We start from the raw sequence: 22,473 nt of genomic DNA on the forward strand, positions 1-22,473 counted from the left end.
ATTGATGTCTCTGAAATGGCTCATGTAACGACTAAGTATTCGTTTATGAAATGGTAGCTAGGACCAACAGGTTCAGAAGGCATATTTGCCGAATTTCGAATCATTCATGTTACATTAATAAAAAATAATAAATAATCTTGTTGTTAGTTGTTTCTTGTTGTTCTTTTGTGCTGTTGTTCTTATTGTTTTGTGTTCTTTGTTGTTGTTTAGTAATTGGAATTATAGTCTTGATCTTATGTGAAATGTCGTGTTCCAGAAAATCGCAATGGAGCTGGAGACCTACTTTCCGGTACAGATGAACTTGCAGTTGAAGGACCTGAGCTTCCACCACGAGGCCGGCAAGTTCTCCAACATGCTGGTGCCCATTGGATACGTGGAAATCGTAAGACGTTCTATTCACGAAGATATATAGGGTGTCATCGACACTGTAAAGCATACTGAGAGGAATAATTCATTTCATGATTCTGAGTTGATATGTCAAGTGAAATTTTCCATCGGAAAAGCATGGAACTGAAGCGCCGAGGTTTTTCTTGCAGCTTCTTTTCCCCGGCTATACTGGTTGTGAGAAGCTGCAGTAGTTTTAGGAGTACACAGTAGCCTGGGGTGTTCGTAATCATGCATTCCACTTCCATTGTATCTCACGTTGGCTTAAGACTCGGCAAGTGTGTCTTTTAGACAACAGAGAATGGGAATCCCAAAAGTATGGCCACTAGAGCAGATAGTCTCACAAAGGCCCTAAATGGAGCTACTTTTATGCGTGAACGATGATATTGGGCTTAAAAATGTCAATATTGCATTGAATTCTTAATAAACTCACTCAACTAATTCAAAACCCAAAAATGTAGTCGCTTGCACCTGCTCTATCTTGGTACTTTCCACAAGAACCGCCAGTCTTCTTGGAGTCTAGTAAAAATGGATGTAATGAGCCTAAATGTTTCCTCTCTGTTTCAGAATCAACCACCACTTCCGGACGACTCAAACTATGCCTTATATCTTATCTACATAGTGGGACCAGCGGTACTCACCACAATAAAAGTTCTTATTATCGTTATCTCAGTGATACTAATGGTCTATCCAATAGCCGTGTACATGTCACAGCAATATAAAAATAACGTTATAACGTACCCTTTAACCAGTGTAGTGAAACAAAATGTGATAAGTGTGCAAGAACCTTTGATGGAAACGAAACAAAACACTGGGTTCGCTGGGTTTTAGTGATTGTGATAGAATTTTCAAAGGAAAATCTTGCCGGAGAATTTGTATAGAACTACGTACAGTAAGGATACTGTACTTCCTACCACTGAAACTGGATACCACAAGAGTGCTGGAAGCTAATGTACGCCGCTAAGAGCTCAAAGCTTTGGTTGTCTTGCTTATTGTCAGCTTATAGAGAAAACTGCGTAAGCGCCTTTTTGGAAAATCACATTCTGATGTGATTATTTTCAACAAAAAGATGTGTTGCTGTTGCAGTTTCTTGTCATTTCTTCTCCTCAGCCACACATCAACATCTTGCGAAATGACGTAAATTCAAAAATGTTACCTTCAACAAGTTTATCCATTATAATTACGTTGGATAAATGATTCTGATTACTGATTTCTGATTTCAAAACCTCGAATTCCTTCAATTCATTTCAATCTGACAAAAAATTGAGACCACAATTTTTTATCTGGTTTGAGCCTAGCGTGTCTATTGCGAGGTTTTGTTAACAAAAACCACTTTCGAATTTCGAAAAGGCGCTTGGACGTGGATTATGTACCAAAGTGTTTATGCGTTAAATTAAATAAGAATAATCGACAGAAATTTATAAAACACAAGACAATTTTAGGCAGAAATTTAAAAAATCCTTCCAAAATGTTATACGTATTGACCGACAGAATTATAACTCGACAGAATTAAGTTGACAGCACACATCAAACGGGTTGCATATGAGCGAGATGCCTATTGTATTCACCCGGGTTATTCTTAAAAAAAAAACACACATCTCTGTCGGTTTTTACGACATGCCCTTGAGTTTAGCAGCTAAACGATTTTTTCTTTTAATCGATCCCAGTCCAGGAACGATGCAATAATAAATAATATACAGGCTGTGAGTAGTTAAATGCCATATCCAGTAAATCGACAAACAAAAAATGTCTTACACCCTGTATATTACTAACATTGTTAAATAGTGTTAGCCGCTGAGCAATTTTGTGATATGAATTCTTAGTTGTTTTTAAGTTCTAGCTCAAGATACAAAGTGATAATAGTTTTAATGAACACCTGCCTGTAGGTATATTTTTGTTAATAATTTACCGGGTATTTATTACCTTATGCGTATTTGTTTTTTTTTTTCAATTCTCATTAAGATCCACCCACTTTTTCCGGCCGCAACATTAATTAACATAACATACTTGGGTAATTAAATTACTTAATAATAATTATAGGTATTTAATCAAATCAAATCAATAATTTTATTTTAGACCATGTATCCATAATTGTAAGTAACAGTATAAACTTATATACATACTACGTATGTTAGTGGCAAACAACAAATCAAATCAAAATTATAATTGGATAGATTATAAAATAAAATACAATAAAATAACCTCCAATAAATAATAAAAAATAATAATAATAAATAATTCATAAATAATAATGAATAATTCTATAGTCTCTGCTTACCCCGGTGGGAAATAGGCGTGAGTTTATGTATGTATGTATGTATGTAAAATAACGTCTAACCTAATGCCGAAACGGCTTCAGCTCAGCAAAAGTCACGGCCTGTTATCCGTGAAATTAGAAGAATGAATTTTTGAGTGAATTGTTTTGATCCGAAATAAACAATTTTATTTTTTATTTTATTTTTTAAACGAAGAAAAAACTGTACAGGCTCATCTATATTGTTTTTGGTGAATTTAGCATGGAAAGTCCCGCATTAGTTAACTTCTAACGTGTTTGGCGTGGACTACTTAAGTATATTTTAATTTTGTAATATATATTTTTTTACATTGAATTTGTCTCTATTATATTTGAAAGCAATGTGATGCTATTTTATATTATAAACTTCTTTTTGTTTTTTCATTTTACTTTTATGATTTATTAGAATAAAATAGAATAGAATATGTTTATTTATCAAAAAAACTTAAACATGTATACATTACTGGCGGACCCCGCACTAGGGAAACCCTGTATCGCGGAGGTCCTGAACATTTGTTATTACCAAACACTTTTAAATAAACCGGCGAGCTAGCCTTTCATAACAGTACTATTGTAACTACTGGTAGCGGTAGTGGTGGTGGTGGCTGGTTATTAGTAATATTATTATTACTGTTGTAGTATACTAATGTACAATTTAGAATAAACAAAAGTAAGTAATAGAAACAATAGAAAAGTTACATTTTATATGGCACATTTGACGACAAAGAAGAAGATAAAAATGCAATAAAAAAGAACTGAAAACTTATTTACCTATTCTCTCTCTCTCTATTTAAGAGCTGCGCTCTTGTCGGTGGAGTAACCGCCATTCCTCTCTTCTTCCCGCCAAAACCTTTACCTCCCGATACGACACGACCTGCACCTTCTCTTTTATTTGTTTCGTAAATGTTATCCTAGGTCTACCTCTTCCTCTCTTCCCTTCAATTTTTCCTTCTATAATGTTTGTTATAAATGAATTTATTAGAACTACTTATACTTCTATAAAATATATTTTTGCCCTACATTAGAAACAGAAATTGTGACTTACAAAATATAATTTATGATAACCTTTCTAGTGTAGTTATATCAGGAATAGTTATACTTTTGAGTAAACGATAGTTAAGGCGCGTTTAGATAAAAGCGGGGCGCGGTACGCGGAGACAATAAAAATCAATACACAACGATAGAATAAGGAATAATACTACGTATAGAACGGCAACTCTCCGCTCCCCACCAGCGTCTGAGCTAGGTTTACCTCACAATTCGAACATAGTTTAGACTTGAATCGTATGGTGTCAGACGTCACACACACAGGTGCGCGTGTACGATAATGTCAATATGTAGTGTCTGCGTAAAACGAGGTTTTTTGTATGAAGTGTCCGGGGTGTGACACAACACACAATATACATCAAGCGATGTTTTAAAAAAATAGTTATTTATTAGGTATATTGTTAATTGTGCTAATTCCTATCCTCCGAACGGCCTCCGTGGTCCAGTGGTTTGAGCATACGGCTCACGATCCGGAGGTCCCGGGTTCAAATCCCGGTACGGACATATCACGAAAATAACTCTGTGATCCCTAAGTTTGGTTAGAACATTACAGGCTGATCACCTGATTGTCCGAAAGTAAGATGAAGGCACGTTAAGTCGTTGGTCCCGGTTACTACTTACTGATGCAAGTTAATAGTCGTTACATGAGCCATGTCAGGGGACTTTGACGGTTCAATAGTAACCCTTTACTTTACCTTTACTTTTAGGTATTAATTTCTTGTTGCACCATCCCGCATCCAAGTTGTTTGTAAATGTTTGTTTCATGGTAGTGCTTGCCAGGAAGAAATTGCTCTAGAGCAATAAGTCTGCCCAAATTGTACTGTATTCATATCTTATGTCTGATTGTTGAAATTTAGTTCTGAGTGTCCGTTCTGTACGATATTACCTATTGTTATAATTAAAACATGTAATAACGGGTTCTTACCGCGTTTAATATAGTAAAAAAAAATCAATAGGGAAGACGGGTTCAAATTATCGAGCATGTAGAATCCAGTAGTACCTAGGTGTTGTAAAAAGGTTAAAACGGCCTAATGTGGTGACAAAACGTGAGGACACAGTGAGTGCGGTTTGTCGTAGTGAGTTTGGTGCGAGTTCAGATGGTTCCAAACATTCCGATATCAAAAACATAAATAAGCGGCAAAGAAAGAGGGTAGACAGATATGTCTGCCCGTAGAAAATTATGGATCTACCTAAGTACTCCACTCCAATCTCATCAGTCATCCCGTGATCATGGCTTTTGTAACAGTGTCGAAATATCGGAAGTCTCATAGCCCTATTTTAAACGCGGTAAGAACCCGTTATTATGTGTTTTAATTATGAGAATAACCGCGTAAACTAAAACAATGTATATTACCTACTGTTTATTCTATGCTAAAACGAAGCTAGAATGTATCGCTACACGCTCCGCTATCCGCCCCGCGCCTGTGTGGACGAAGCCTAACGCTATTGATAACAACATTCGTAACTATAGTATCGATGATTTTTAACCAGTATAATAAATACTTAAGATCCAGACGGACTTGTCATTCACTCATTATAGTTAATTACAATTATAGTATTATTGTGAAATTGCGATATAGTAGTGTTTAATTTTTTTAAAGAGAGAACACGGAAGCAATTGACATTACTTTTTCGTTCGGAGTTTTAGTTTTATCTACGAATCTATGTGATCATGTGAGTATGTATACATGTACTTGTAGAAAAAAATATGTGCGAAATATATCCAATAATATAGGAAAGCTCTTACTAAGTATATGAGGAGCTCGGTGGCGCAGCGGTTCACGCGCTCGGTCTGCGATTGTTGAAGTAAAGCAACTTCGGCAAAGGCCGGTCATAGGATGGGTGAACACAAAAAAAATAAAAAGTTTTCATCTCGAGTTCCTCCGTGCTTCGGAAGGCACGTTAAACCGTTGGTCCCGGCTGCATTAGCAGTCGTTAATAACCATCAATCCGCACTGGGCCCGCGTGATGGTTTAAGGTCCGATCTCCCTATCCATCCATAGGGAAGGCCCGTGCCCCAGCAGTGGGGACGTTAATGGGCTGATGATGATGATGATGAATATAGGAAAGAGTATGGGTAAAAGTCTTATTATATCCTGCCTCGGATTTCCGGAAGAAATATACAGTTCGACGGGGAATATTTTTTGGTAAAAAAATATTAAAAAAAGTTTATTTCGTTTACAATAACTTTAATTAACAATAATCACGGTTGGAGCCTGCTGGTAAGTGCTAAACACCTGTGACAACAGAATCTGTTCACACCGAGCGTGGACGTGTTTCGCGGAGCTCCATAGAAAAAATTAAAGATATATTTTAAAATTACATAAAACGCATTTTTTAAAATATCTCGAAAACGGTGCGTCGTAGCGCAAAAATAACAAAAAATTGCCCCCTTTTAGATACCCCTAACCCACCTCTTCCGCATATATTAAAATAAAAAAAACTTACTTTTTCAAAGAAAATTGAAAAATTTTTCAAGTCCAGCTTTCATAGTAATTTCTCTCGAAAATCGGCTATGTCCGTGGCTCATACAAAAACGACCAAAATTATTCTAAGTCTCGGACCCTTTTTGCGACACTACGTAGAATCAACTTTTGAAAATTTTACAAGTCCAGCTTCCATAGTAATTTCATTCGAAAATTCGGCTAAGTCGATGGTTCATACAAAAACGACCAAAATTATTCTAAGTCTCGGACCCTTTTTGCGACACTACGTAGAATCAACTTTTGAAAATTTTACAAGTCCAGCTTCCATAGTAATTTCATTCGAAAATTCGGCTAAGTCGATGGTTCATACAAAATTGAAGTGAAATTTTTCTAAGTGTTGGGACCCCTTTTACGACACCCTAACCCTCTTTCCTTCTAGCTTTCCTTCTATGATGTTTTTAATAAATTCGTCGTGTCTTATTAGGTGTCCAATCATATCGTTGACAATTACTTCCGCACAATATCTCAGGAAGAGGAAATGACTGAAAACCAGCGCTGGGTGGCGCCATAGCATGGCTCCATCACTGCACAAGCTCAGCCATTTCCTTTTGCCCGTATTCGCAATATTCATAATTAAGTACTTAGTTTATATAGCAAATGAAATGAAATGAAATGAAATGAAATGAAATGAAATGAAATGAAATTGAAATGAAATGAAATGAAATGAAATTTATTCTGTGCATGGTATCATTCATCATGGTATGGTTCATTTCATTTCATTTCATTTCAATGTAAATTGTTACTGGCAATAAATTTATTTTATTCTTATTCTTATTCTTATTCTTATCTTGCCTCTTCTGTCCTCAATAATTCTCAGTATTTGTATTTGTATTTGTCTTTCTTCCCTTACTCTTACTAGCACTTCCTCAAATGTAACCCTTTCTGTCCAACTTATTCGTTCCATGCTCCTCCAACACTACATGTCAAAGGCCTCCATTAAAAAGACAAAGACTACATTTTAACAACCATAACATGTCATTTTGAGGGAACGAACTTATACTATCTACATACCTAACTTAATTTATACGTATTTACAACATGGAGGCCAATAAAAAAAATGCTTAGCGAATGTGAGCCTATGTCTTTATACTATCTCTTCTATCGTGTGGGTTGTGAAGTGAATTACCAACCTTATTAACCCTGGTGTCAGGGTTACTATTGAACCGCCAAAGACCCCTGACATCGCTCATGTAACGACTACTTACTTACATCAGTAAGTAGTTACCGGGAGCAACGGCTTAACGTGCTTTCCGAAGCACGGATCATCTTACTTATACTACAATACTACTACTCTGTACTCGGCTACTTTTACTTACTTTTACTTATTTTATACTATGTCAGTGAGATTTAAAGATAAAATGTTACATAATCTATTAATCGGACATTGATGGGCTGGCTGGGACCATCTACTCTGAACCGGCGTGCGTGTATGAAGCGATTGATGAATGTGGAGGAAGCAAGATAAATGTGTCAGGATCGAAGCAAATAGAATTCTATAGTCTCTGCTTACCCAGGTGGGAAATAGGCGTGAGTTTATGTATGTATGTGTATTGGCTGGGCTGACATGCGCAGGCGTACTGTATACCTACCTACTTGTTTTTTCATCCTAGTCAAAACATTTTTATCTTACTCCACGGCGGGCTGGTTGTACACCTAACAAAATCATGGAGAAAAGATAATGAACTAGACCTGTGTGGAGAACACCATTCTTCTTCTTCTTATCGTGTGGGTGTAGAATACCAACCTCATCAACCCTGGTGTCAAAGGTTATTTATTATTAAGCCACCAAACGCCCCTGACATGACTCATGTAACGACTACTTACTTACATCAGTATATACACATCAGTAACTAGTATCCGAAACCAACGGCTTAACGCGCTTTCCGAAGCACGGATCATCTTACTTTATGGACAATCAGGTGATCAGCCTGTAATGTCCTAACCAAACTTGGGATCACAAAGTGATTTTTGTGATATGTCTCCACCAGGATTCGAACCCGGGACCTCCGGATCATGAACCCAACGCTCAACCACTGGACCACGAAGGCCGTAATCAACAATGTTCATAACAGTTCGAGCGGGATTCTACGAATAAGCAGAAATAGAATTATAGAAATTAATACAATAAATGGGGTTGATAGGGTTGGTCATCCACCTCATAACCCACATGATAGAAGCAGAGAATACAATAAATTGAAATTCAAATTATTTGTGCTAGTTCGTGTGTGAGGGTGTGTATGTATGTGTGAGTGTAGATAGATCGTTACGGCTAAGATATTATCAGCTGAACTTGCAATAATAAAGCGATTGTTTTCAGATAACTCCTAGACGTTTCTTGCGCACACGCAGACATCAAAATGGTGATCAAGGAGAAGGTGTCGCTAAAAAAAGAAAAGAAGAGACGATATAGAATTAGTACAAGTAAGTGGTATAAATTATTACTTACATAACATACATAAACAGCCTATATACGTCCATTGCTGGGCACAGGCCTCCTCCCAATCAACCGGAGGGGGTATGGAGCATATTCCACCACGCTGCTCCACTGCGGGTTAGTGGAGTGGAATTATTAATTAAGCGATTTTAAAAAACGAATCCGCCCAGAGTAGTCTATCTCAACGTAGTACTAGGACTCCTGTCCTCCGCCCCTGAATAGTACTGACAGTTACTGCTGACAGTTGCTTCTGGGGGGTTAAAATAGCCACATCAAAGCAATTCATATAAGAAAGCAATGTTGCAATTTAACATTTGCGCATAGGTATAAAAGTAAGTGCGCAATGCAAATAAATGTCAAATAGCAATATTGCTTTCTTAGGTGAATTGCTTCGTTGTGGGTATTTTAACCCCCCTGCTCGTGTCAGACAGAATACAGCGGGGCGGAAGGCAAGAGGCGGGAAACCATTGCCCTATTTTCCCTAAAAAAGTATCATGGCGGATACTACTCCGACAAGAGCGTGGCTCTTAAAATAGTGATGATGATGAATAAGAAGAAGGTTATCAATTTGACACGTAGTATGTAATATCGTTTGAATTGCACAATATTCCTATAACATTTGTGAAAAACACGTAAGAATCTCTTTGAAAAGTCCCATTCATAGATAAGCTAGTAAAGTGATCACAATTTTGCCGGATTGAAATAACTTCGGGGTATATGTTTTTCTTTTAGAACACGCATTTGCGCTCGTAATCCCTAAAGGAATAAACAGAGAAAACAATTAACCAAAAGATAACTTGCGGCCAGCTTGAGACCTATCATGTTGGTCTAACAAAGAACTTGGTGAAGTGTGCGTACTTAGTTCATTTTGCGATGGAGTTCCTCTAACTACTTCAATTGGGATATAGGTAGTCGTGAGCTTATGTGATAATCTAATTGAAACTCATTTTGTTGCAGAAAAAACTTGGATAAGTTTCTTCTTAGGTATTCTGTGGTTTTCGTTATTCCTGTTCGTATTAATCGCTGATCCCATATTATTGATGCTTAAAGAGGTGAGTAAACATACATAAAGCTATTCGTACCTTTTAGCTTAAGTACAATTTTCGCTAACACAGTCATCTCGACCATCTCTTCAATCGTGTAGGTTGTGAAGTGAATTACCAACCTATCAACCCTGGTGTCAGAGTTATTATTGAGCCGCCAAAGGCCCCTGACATGGCTCATGTAACGACTACTTACTTACATCAGTAAGTAGTAACCAGGACCAACGGCTTAACATGCCTTCCAAAGCACGGATCATCTTAATCAGCCTGTAATGTCCTGATCAAACTAGGGATCACAAAGTGATTTTTATGATGTGTCCCCACCGGGATTCGAACCTGGGACCATTACAGACGGCGATACGGCTCACATATCGTTGGTCTAACACAAAAGCTGGGTGAGGTGTGGGTACTTAGTTCATCTTGCGATGGATGTACCTCTGACTACACCATTTGGGATATATTCGTAGGGTTGTGTTTTTACGTTTATTTGTATTTATTTATAGTGAAAACTTTGAAGAAGCCTTTTTAAAAAAGCACATTCTCGTGTGATTTTCTTCATCAAAACGTGTTGTTCCCGTTTCTCGTTAGAGTAGGCAGAATTCCATTTATTGCGATCCTGACACACCCTTTCGCTTATTCCACTCTCATCAAAGATTCATCAAAGAGCGTGCTCATGCAGATACAAACACAAAAAAAGTTTACTTGGGTAATCACAGGTCAAATACCTACAAATACGTTTATTTGCTAGAACTTGGTCATACAATACACAACAAAGAAATCACTGCGTGGGTGTGAGTCCTTTTTTTAATCTTAAGTGATAATTAAACTGTTTTCCCCGATTTCATTATTCACTTAAGTAAATACTGACTAATGGCTGTCGATCTGCGACTCCCGTGGATATTGCTTCTATACTTAGTGTAACTTATATTCCAATTGGGGTAATCAGAGGTACCTACATCCATCGCAAGATGAACAGAACCCACACCGCACTGAGCTTTCTGTTAGACCAACGTGATAGGTGGTGAGCCGTATCGCCGTCTATGATGGTCGAGCCAACTGTGTTAGTGAAAACTGCACTTGAGATAAATTAATAACTCATTGGTGCAAGTTCGGTATCGAGGATCGGTGCTCAGCGAGATTTAATAATTCATTATTATTATTTTAACTTCAATATCATGAGGAAACATATTTCCGAGAAATGCGTTTCGGAGGTATGTGACCTAAGCTGTATTGGGTTGGTTTTCCCTTCGCGCGTTGGAAGGTCAGACAGGCAGTCGCTTCTGTAAAACCGGACCTGTCAAATCTTTAGGTTAGGTAAGCGGACCCTGTGAAAAACAGAGTTAAGATATAATAAGTAATGTTTTTTTTGTCTCCAGTATACTAGGGTGACAAATGGCTCGTTCGTCCACGAGGTCATGTTGCGAGAGATGGAGGGCATCCATCTTTCGGCGTATGTCTTCAACGTCACCAACACTGAGCGGTTCATGGCTGGTGAAGACCACACGCTCAAAGTACAGGAAGTCGGACCGTTTACTTACAGGTAAAGACCCTTTTTTTTTTTCACTACGTCCATCACCACCTTAAGATCATTTCGAGGAACTTCTTTGACATTTTGTTATCGTATTGTCTAGCCATAGAGGCGGCCAATCAGCTCGCGACACCAAACACTTCAGGACCCCGATACCGACTCCGCCGGCGTGGTCGACAATTTCCCTCAATCAGCGCTTATCGCTATCGATCCACTAATTCTTTCAAATATTTTTCCTCTCAGACGACTGGGCACCCTCAGGCTGTTGTCTTAAACGTTGTACCGGATGAGAGCCTTCAGCGCTCCCTATTTATCCGGCCAAGTAGTTAATGCCATCTGCGGCAGATCTTGTGGGTTGTAAGGTAGATTACCAACCTCAACAACCCTGGTGTCAAGGTAGGTATTGAGCCGCCAAAGGTCCCTGACATGCCTCGTGTAACGACATCAGTAAGTAGTAACAAAAAACAACGCATATGGTTTTGTAAACATTTTGAATGATGTTATTGTCTTGTTTTTGTGTGCGGCGTCCTTTTGAAATAAACAATTTCTATATACAGGATGTTAGTGAAATCGTAACGAAAACTAACTAAAATTTTCATGAATTTTCCGACGGAAAATTACACTTGATATTAACTCAGAATCATGGTCTGAATCACCCCCCTCAGTATTCGTTACAAATCGCCCATACCTAAAGATTCAAAAAAAGATCTGGCCACGACATATACGGTCACGAGCATTAATATGTATACACTTTGATACCATGTCACATAAACTTTTTTGACAAATTGAACTGTAAGTCTCACTAAATGTCAAATATGTTAGTGCGACAGACAGAACAGATGACGAACAGAACCGAACTAGAACGACTATATCGATTATTATAACGATCGAATGAATCGTTGGATGTTTCGTGTCATTGTTTTTCTTTTTTATTTTATTACTTTTTTCTCTTTTTTTTTGTATTGTTTGTTTTTTGTGATGTGTAATTTGGATAATGACATTGTAAATCATTTCATGCTTCTATGCTGTTCTGAGAGCATATAAAAAACATAGAACACGTTCAGCTGCTTCTCTTCCCGGGCATGTCGTAAAAACCGACAGAGGGATTGTGTCCTCTAACATGATGGACTAATGTTATGGGCGATAGGCTGATCCCTTATCACCATAAGGTTCATCATATCCATCTTTGGACTTCGTATCAACAGTGGCTGCAAGTTGTCTTTGATTACTTGTGGCTCTGCCCACCCCATTAGGGATTACGGGCGTGAGTTTATGTATGTATGTAAATCATTTCATTTTTATTTCATAATTAATGTTAGGTACCTGATTGACATTTAAATTATCAATTTTATTTTGTTTAACTACTTGAATAACTAAAAATGTAGACGAAATGTTAAATGCTGACCATCTGCAAACTGTAATACCATTTTTATTATAAATAAATGATTATGAATTATGACAGAGTCCTAAAGTGGGTACATTATATTGCTCATAACTGTATACCTCTGTCCACCCGTGCAAGCATACAAGCGTGATATTATGTTTATAATTTGTTAAGTAAAGATTTTTGTTACTGATTGTATAATCAAATTTTTTTTTTATAAACAATAACCAACCGTTTTTAGGGTTCCAAACTTCAAAAGGAAAAACGGAACCCTTTTAGGATAACTTTGTTGTCATATAAGTTTTTAATGTAAGTACATGCACCCACGCAACAATAATGCATGCACTTTCATTATTAACTATCGTTATGGCTAACTTTATCTCAGGATCCAGGCCTTAACCTGCTTATCTGTTTGTTTATTGCTTGTTACAATGACCCAGATTGCAGCATCCTTCAGACCTACTCGTGTATAACTTAAATCTAAGTGCGCTTATAGACCAGCGAAATGGTCTATTAAATCCATTTTAGGGAAGTGGGAGGTGAGAAAGAGTCAAAAAGTAGTCTATGTCACTTTCCATCCTTTCAACTATCTACACTTAAAAAATCACGTCAATTCGTCGCTCCGTCGCTGACGTGATATTTTAAGTGTAGATAGTTGCATAGCACACAGACACACACACACTTTCCCATTTATAATACTTATTAGTATGGAGATGGAGTGTAGGTTTGTGTAAAAATATTATGTTATTTTCACATACTTAATTATATTAATAAATAATAAAAAAAAATATTATTATTATTATTATTATTTATTTTTTTAATAAATAAATAATATTTATTTACCGTTGAAAACCTGTTGCCTACGTATAAGCAACAATTTTTCTATAAAAAAAAAATATGAATAGGTACCCAGTAACTGTTCAACAAAAGCAAGAACACGTCTAATCTCCATGAGTATTTGACAACTACCACACACGTCATAACTACGTTGTCGACAGTCGCCGCGGTTTGTCGACGTAGTCGTCGCCCCGTGTCGACGGATGTCCCTTAAGTTGCATAAAATTAATAACCCTATTTTGAAAATCCATAACAGACTTGACATAACTGTAATTTGCATACCAATTAGAATGAATAACATAAAAATATATATAATTATTAAGCATATTAATGAAAATCCATAATTTTAAAAATTATAACTTTAAAATTCATAGCATAAAAAGCAATAAATCTGCAAATCCATAATATTAATATATGTAGTTAATACCTGTCTCTGGACAGAGCATAGCATTAAAGATTTTAGTTGTAATAGGTAGTATGAATGAATTGAAAGAGTGGTAATGGTAAAATCAACATTTACAATAATATCGTCGCATTCGTCATCAAACTGTTTTATTATTTGCATTATATTATACATATATATTAAGAGTATGGGTTTCTACTTTTATAGGTATTAAAATTAAGGGTGTTAATTATATATTTTTTAATCATTTTCAATTATGGGTTTTATTATAGACCCGTTGTCGACACTAACATCGTTCATCTGTAAGCGCCCTAATAGGCATTGAGATTCACATACTTGCTTGCTACTTACGAACAGGAAGTCATACTAACAGTAAAATAATAACCCTGTCACCAGGGTTGATGGGGTTGGTAATCCACCTCACAACCCACACGATAGAAAAGATACGCATTAAATAAATTAATTCGTTATGACTTAACAACAAAACTTTAAATTACCCCAGCATTATCATTCAGGTGAAGCAGTTGTACATAGAGAACGATTTCATACGGTTTTGTTCTTTTTAATCTTCTCACTTAACCTGTCTGAGGAGCTGGAGCAGCTTTTGATTCACATGACTAAAAAACAGATACAGTCATATTTTTACTCTTCCAGGGAGATTCGGAGTAACAAAGACATAGAGATCGACACAGAAGCGCAGATACTGCGGTATACTCCTCAGGTGCGGCTGGAGTTTATACCTGAAGAGTCCATCGGGAGACCGCAAGACATCAACGTCACCGCACCCAACATACCCATGCTTGTAAGACCGATATTACATCATTCATACCCATCAGGCACGATTTAGGTTTCAAAGAAAAATCGACCTTTTTTTATTTTATTTACTATCATGTTTATTTATTATTATCATGTAAATTACCAGAAACTATTCTGAAGAAATATTACAGCAGCATTATAACAAAGTCATTTAACTGAAATTTCTGAGCACAACTAGAAATATTGGACGGAATGTTATTGCATCGAAAGGCAATACTTACATAGCTACTAGGTGTAACCATAGTAACATATTATTATACATCAATAGGTAAGAGAGACGAATCTAGTTACAAACCCATTTGCGACGGGGTTAAAAAGGCCACATCGGAGCAATTCGTCTAAAAAGCAATGTTGCAATTTTACATTTGCGTATACATTTATTTTATTTCTTTATTTCTCTCTCTACAAAGGATCACTTAATAACTAATGGGTACATTTTAACGTTTTGACAGAATACCTTTGAGAGAGCTGAAGTCTGTACTGGGCTCGAGACCCGTATTACAGTTCAAACTGTGATCGTTATTTGTTACAGTCATATACTGTTTGTCAAAACATTGTCAGAAGATTGACCACACAAACCATCGTTTTTTTGGTACACATAATAAAGATCATAGTGCAGTTAGAAAAAGGCCCTAAGAATGCTTATTTGTATTTCAAAGCTTTCCATAAACTCAAAATTGTCTAATGAAAGATTAGACCCCGATTTTTTTGTAAATCTACATTAAATAAAAGGTTTTAGGTCTAAGTAGCAGAAAATATTGCGGTAGGTAAATCACATTACAAGTCAGATTTAGTAGTTTAATAAATAAAAATTGGTTTAAATTGGGAGTACAAACAGCGCCTTATCTAGTTATAGAGCAAAGTAGCAGATCAAGTTATTCGCACCTCGTAGGTAATAATGAATATTTATGCAGGCGTTTTACGCAGCACCCTCGAAAGAATGGATAATACTAGGTACTAAGAACGTTAACTCTCCACCTCACACCCATTCGTTCCAACCGCTCCCCGCTCTGGGTCTTTTATCATTTAGCTTCGAACATACGAACAGTAGGTATGTTACCCTATAGTAAATAAGTACTCCGCTGAGACTTTGTAGGAAAAAAGCCTACTCCTTCTTTGTAACTCCACCATCTAGAACTAATTTGGTTCAATATGCTACTATTTCTATTTTGTGTAGATTGTATAATGTGTTGGCCAGATATCATGACATTACTATGCCCTTAAATGCATAAAAACATTGTACTGGCTGCTTTTTGTTAAATTATTTCTATTTTTTTTTTTAATATGGTTTATATCTTGTTTTTCTTGTTCACTTGATTGTGCATGCTGTCACTACTTGTAATTGAGCTAGCCCTTAATCTATTTTTTACTGTCTGTAACTTTGCATGTGCAGAGTGTAGCTTGTAAGTTCTCCATAATAATAAATTAATTAATTAAAACTTAATGTCACAGTATGTTCCACCTTATAGTAACAAAAGTCAACGTTATCTGTTCTGCAAAAGTGATTACAATTCCATATAAAACTGAAAATTTTGACGAGCTCTTTTCGAATAATTTTGGTCTGTTTAATATTTTAATTCTTACCTGCCTGTCACCAGGGTATGACATCAAACATGGCCGGAGCCCCCTGGACGCGGATCCCCTTCAACCTGCTGTCGACACAGCTCAATTCCAAGGCCATGGTCAGCATGGACGCCCACAACTACCTATGGGGTTACCAGGACACCATCGTCTCACTAGGCTACACCATCACATCTGTGGATTTTGATAAAATGGGCATTTTGGACAGGGTACGCACGATAACTTATAATTTTTGTGCTTCTGTGCTGGGCGATAAGCGAATAAAAAGGTTAGAACATAGAAGATTCCCGGGTCGTGTCGTAAAAACCGACAGTGGGATTGCGTCCTTGTCATTTTCCTGTCTAAATATGGTTTTCGAACAGGTTTCCTATATAATTGCTACTACATCCTCAACAGGCGCTTTTATTTGGTAGTCATACTAAGGTTTGTTGATGATAATTTGGTGATTGTAATAAAATTCAATATGGGAGTCATTAGATTATCACCCAGCGATCAAATAAAGAATAAAACTACGTTTACAACGGCATGTCTCCGCCCCGCACCAATTCGTATCGGGCGCTTTCCCCACCCCCTCTTTACCAACTATAAATGGACGTGAGCCGCTAATGAGTATGCGGGAGCGCGCGCGAACTGATTGTCTCGCTTGCTTTGAGGGATGATTCAAAACATGATTCTAAGTTTATCTCAAGTGGTATTTTCCGTCGCAAAAGTACGGAACTAAAATTAATATAAAAAACCTATAAAATTTTCATGAATTTTCCGACAGGAAATTCCACTTGATATCAACTCAGAATCACGGTCTGAATCATCCCCCTCAGCATTTGTTACGGTGTCACTAACACCCATACCTACTTGTATGGCTACCTGTACGTACTTGTACGGGGTGTAAGTGACATCGTAACGAATAATGAGGAGGAGGAGTTAGCACATTAGTCTGAGTTAATATCAAGTGGAATTTTCGGTCGGAAAAGTATACAATTGAACATACTTACTTAATTTAAAAAAAATATATATAATCATGAATTTTGCGACGGAAAATTCCAATTGATATTAACTCAGAATCATGGTCTGAATCATCGCTCTCAGTATTCGTTACGATGTCACTGACATTCTATATGAATATTTCAGTATTGGCTAGAAAAATTGTAGATGCTTTGACAACTTAATTTCTTTAACAACAATAATTTGTGCTTTTTTCAGTTATACGACTCGTACACAAAAAAACCTAACCGTATTGAGGCGTCTATCGCCGATGAAGAAAAGTTCATGATCAAAACTGTGAACGGCTTTAAAAAACTAGCGATGGGGGACTCAGTGAATCCTGATGAGTGGTGATTATATTCTTTTCATACATAAATCCAGTAGACCAACTAGTACCGCCTATTGAACAGAGATGGCGCTTACCGGTCCTGTAACGCGCGAGCACGTGATAAACATTTAAGATCTAAACCTAAACATGAATTCGAAGAAAACAAATTCGAAAATCATTGGTTTAAACCCGTGTTGATTGATTGATTCAAACCTGCGACCTGACAGTACGCATAAACCTGAAACTCATTTGCCTAATTATAATTTCAGTGAGCTCTGCAACACGTTTGAAAATGCTTTCGAAGGCGTCGGCTACCCTATGGGAATCACCTCTGACTTCCCGATCAGGATCTTCAAGAATGGACTCTGTAGGATTTTGGACCTTGAGTATGAGCACACAAGACTCACAGACTACGGCGCCGAAGCTCTGGTCTACAACTTTAGCGATAACTTCTTCACCTTAGACCCTAGTGAGCCGTCTAATGGGGTATTGTTGTTACCTGATTGCTTTTTCGGTACGTACTTTAATATATAACAGCCTCCGTGGTCTAGTGGTTAGAGCGTTAGGCTCACGATCTGGAGGTCCGGGTTCGATTCCCGATGGGGACATTGTCGAAATCACTTTGTGAGACTGTCCTTTGTTTGGTAAGGACTTTTCAGGCTTGAATCACCTGATTGTCCGAAAGAGTAAAATGATTCCGTGCTTCGGAGGGCACGTTAAGCTGTTGGTCCCGGCTATTAGCCGTAAAAACACCTCCACCAACCCGCATTGGAGCAGCGTGGTGGAGTATGCTCCATACCCCCTCCGGTTGATTGAGGGGAGGCATGTGCCCAGCAGGGGGACGTATATAGACTGTTTACGACGATTTTAATATAATTTATTCTCATAAGTAAAATAGAAATATAGGCAACGCCTACGAAATTCTATACTTTTGTTTCTTCCATTTTCTTCATAATCTTCCCACTGCCCTATGATTTGTGGTTTTTCAAAAAAGAAGTGAAAACACGCTCTTCAAGGTTGGCAACACATAAGTGTCCATAGGCGACAGTGACCTCTTACCATCAGGTGGCCAGCCTGCCTGCCTGTTTGCCGTTCTAGAAAAAAAAAAAGATTATTACTTTGTGGCGGACCGAACTAGTTGGCCACCTAGTTCCGCTCACATGCAACAGATGGCGCCACATTCAATAATGCAGTCTTCACGCAGTCCTGAAACGCGATATCGAAGTTTACACAGCAAGACGCATATCTACAACTTCCAACACAACACTGTTGGATCGTCGATCCCTAGTCACACTACCAGCTTGTGGCTAGCGGGGTACTATGCTCAGTTCGGTACCCGAAAACATCCTTTGGCGGCAGCACACCCACGCAGCCAAACTTTATATTACTCGCCGACGTAGAATGCACTTGACTTAGCCTTTCTTTAAAACATATTTGGCATCTATTAGTAACACAGATAGACAACCTTTTACCACCATCTCATATATCTTCTAAACATTCTTCTTATCTTATTTAGCTGTCTTACCTTGTAATTATAGTCACTGTGGTCCTGTGGTACACCGGCTTGGTACTCAGATGGGGAGCGTCGGTTCGAATACCGGTACCGGACTTTGCACCAACTCATCACCAGCCCATTAACGTCCCCACTGCTGGGGCACGGGCCTTCCCAATGGATGGATAGGGAGATCGGGCCTTAAACCATCACGCGGGCCCAGTGGGGATTGGTGGTTATTAACGACTGCTAATGCAGCCGGGACCAACGACTTAACGTGCCTTCCGGAGCACGGAGGAGCTCGAGATGATTTTTTTTTTTGTGGTCACCCTATGACCGGCCTTTGCGAAAGTTGCTTAATGAGTTATTAATTTGTCCGAGCATTATAAATGGCGATACGGCTCACCACCTATCATGTTGGTCTAAGAGAAAGGTCGGTGAGGTGTGGGTACTCAGTTCATCTTGCGATGGATGTACCTTTGAGTCCCCCAATTGGGATATAGTCGTGAGCTTTTTAGTCTAGAACTGATCCCCACTGCTAACCAAGAGTCTCCCCATCTTACCACTTGATCTTTTATTTCAGGAATGCCTCTAGCCTTCTCTAAGCCTCACTTTTTGGATGCAGACCCCAGTGTATATGAGCGTATTGAGGGTATGAAGCCTGACGACCGACACAGAGGATGGGTTACGGTTGATGGAGTGAGTACCTACATTTATTTTGTGCTTTTTGGTTTACCCTACATCTTCCTTTATACCCAGCAGCTTTTACTCATGGTTTTCCTTCAGTGTTTCTAAGGAATTACTCTCCTAAATAAAATACAAAACAATCGTGCATTTTCTCTGACTTAAATTGCACTATTCAATTTGTTGCTCCGTTCTTGCGTGAATAAAGATAAGCCAATAAAGTGTAATAGTAAATCAGAACCAGACATTTATATTTACAGAAGAGGTAGCGCACGTTATCACTGATCTTCTTCTTCAAATCCTTTTATCCCCTGTTAAGATGTAGGACTCGAATAACAGATTTCCCCTCCTCGCGTTCTTTTGCAGCCTCTGAAGATCCCTGATAGGCTCCGATTACAGACAATAGGTAATCCCTTTCTCTTCCAAAGCAATTCCTTCAATATGTTGGGCATGCAATGTTCTTTATTAACTGAATCTTCTGTAGTTACATAAATGTTTGAGGTAAAAACCGATCCTGAATCATACACATACTTAATATAAGATAACAGCCTCCGTGGTCTAGTGGTTAGAGCGTTAGGCTCACGATCTGGAGGTCCGGGTTCGATTCCCGATGGGGACATTGTCGAAATCACTTTGTGAGACTGTCCTTTGTTTGGTAAGGACTTTTCAGGCTTGAATCACCTGATTGTCCGAAACTGTAAGATGATTCCGTGCTTCGGAGGGCACGTTAAGCCGTTGGTCCCGGCTATTAGCCGTAAAAACACCTCCACCAACCCGCATTGGAGCAGCGTGGTGGAGTATGCTCCATACCCCCTCCGGTTGATTGAGGGGAGGCCTGTGCCCAGCAGTGGGACGTATATAGGCAGTTTATGTAGGAAGAGGCCACGGAATGCCACTAACTACAATCCCGCTTCTTCATGAAAGACTCGCCGATTTAGAGTCTTGAGCTGACCTATCTTTAAAACATCCTGGATCAGATTGCGATATGTACGCATAGGCCTCCCTCTTCCAACCCTACTTACACCGACCCTAAAAGACTAAAGTAATGGTAATATAACTGTGAATGTGGCTTTGTCTTCCAGAAACTCGGTTTGACTCTAGAGACTGTCTTCTCCTTACAAATCAACCTGGTTATTGGTGACGTCTCTGCTAACACTGAAGCAGCTAGTTTCTCCAACATGATCCTTCCTATATGTTATCTCAGAATTGTAAGTATTTTTGTCTTTGATATCTTTCTGTACGTATACTTATAGCCTTGTAGTAAATAATTTTAGTAGGCGTTGCAGGAACTCGCAGACATACAAATGCTGCAACAATCATCTACTACAGATACTGTGGTCAATGATGATATTTTTTATTAAAATGTTTTGATATAGGTTACTGTTTGTAAATTTATACATAGTTTAGTTACCTTATTTGTACTTAAGTTTCATATGTCTGATTATATTATTATGAAAGTTTCACGGTACACTGACGCCTCTGCATTGTAAATAATTACGGCATTTGTAAGCTAGTACTTACTTAAATCTGACATCAATATCAATTATTTACAAGCTCAATTGTTTTTCTTCTTTGTAAATTGAAAGGAGTATATTCTATTGTATCTTGGGTTTTTGTTAGATTTAGAATTGTTTTATTTTGCATGCTATATATAAGCTAAATAGTCTTAAAGCGACTTCATAATTAAAATCCTATTTAATGCGAATATTAAATTTTGTATTGTATTCTAATATTATTTGGTTATTTTCTTCTAAACTCATCATTTTAATTTTCTTTGTTTCAGGAACAACCGCCTCTACCAGATGAATCGATATTCTTCTTAAACGGAATGTACGTTACAGGTCCATATATCATTTTGGCACTTCAAATCGTTTTCTTCATACTAGCCGTTGTAGCGTGGGGATACTTTGGACGAGCTGTTTACCTCAACTTTATTGCCAAAGATAATAAGGCTATGTCCTTCCCAGGTACCACGATAAAAGAAATCAATGCCAATAATGTTGAAGATCCTCTCATGACTGAGACACAAAAAACAGACAGTTTAAGAAGTTGACAATGAAGTAGACTGTCTCGGGAAAGCATTTCCTTGTATAATCTACAAAAGGGCCAAAATCAAATGGGTATTTTAGAGAATAAATAATATTAGTAAGACTTATGTTTAAAAAAGTAATCCTTTGTTTATTGTAAATAATTTTCCAGTAAGTAATAAAATTATTTCTAAATAAAACTTTACGTAATAAAACTTTCTACCTTTAAAATTTACATTTGGAAGTTCATGAAATTCCCCAACCTAGCAATATCCGTATCACTGCTGCTGTCGTCTGAAAGCTCTGTGTCCGAGGAGCCAGAATCGCTTTCACAACTCGAACTTGACATTTCCGAAGAGTTATACTTCTTTTTCTTCTTCTTCTTCTTGTGTTTGTTTCTTATAATTTCTTGAATCTTATGATAAGGCGGGTGGTCATGTATCACTGGTTCAAATTCTGTTCTTAATGGTACTATTTGTGGCATTTCTGGTGGCGGGTACATTGGTATGGCCATAGGTAAGCCGTAACTAGGACAAGGAGTGAAGCAGCCTTGTGGCAAACAGCAAGTGGTGTTTGCATTTGATGTTCGAAGTGGACCTGCAGGGGGATTGGAACCATCTCGCCGGGTGGCAGGATTTTCTTTCTGAGTACCGGCTTTGTCTGATAATTCGCTGTCAGATAAAGCACCACCTCCTAAAGGATTCTGAATTCCACTCAGCTTTTCG

The 22,473-nt window shown here is 37.9% G+C and overlaps 2 protein-coding genes across 2 annotated transcripts in view; both read left to right on the top strand.

Moving 5' to 3' along the window:
• LOC126369970 (lysosome membrane protein 2-like) overlaps positions 1 to 2,282 on the top strand; it is a 28,725-nt gene extending 26,443 nt beyond the window's left edge. The window contains exons 10-11 of the mRNA XM_050014579.1: positions 257 to 382; positions 952 to 2,282. Of these exons, the coding sequence (XP_049870536.1) occupies positions 257 to 382; positions 952 to 1,215 (390 nt within the window). The 3' untranslated portion in view covers positions 1,216 to 2,282. The remainder of the gene's footprint in view (positions 1 to 256; positions 383 to 951) is intronic.
• Positions 2,283 to 5,228: 2,946 nt separating this feature from the next.
• On the top strand, positions 5,229 to 21,970 carry LOC126369965 (lysosome membrane protein 2-like). The gene is made up of 11 exons (XM_050014572.1): positions 5,229 to 5,398; positions 8,528 to 8,631; positions 9,602 to 9,696; positions 11,064 to 11,227; positions 14,494 to 14,641; positions 16,254 to 16,445; positions 17,437 to 17,567; positions 17,815 to 18,059; positions 19,621 to 19,736; positions 20,804 to 20,929; positions 21,505 to 21,970. The coding sequence occupies exons 2-11, from the start codon at positions 8,568 to 8,570 to the stop codon at positions 21,772 to 21,774; spliced, it is 1,551 nt and encodes a 516-aa protein (XP_049870529.1). The 5' UTR covers positions 5,229 to 5,398; positions 8,528 to 8,567; the 3' UTR covers positions 21,775 to 21,970.
• Positions 21,971 to 22,473: the final 503 nt, after the last annotated feature.

The sequence above is a fragment of the Pectinophora gossypiella genome, chromosome 10 (assembly GCF_024362695.1).
Source record: "Pectinophora gossypiella chromosome 10, ilPecGoss1.1, whole genome shotgun sequence".
Lineage (NCBI taxonomy): Eukaryota > Metazoa > Arthropoda > Insecta > Lepidoptera > Gelechiidae > Pectinophora > Pectinophora gossypiella.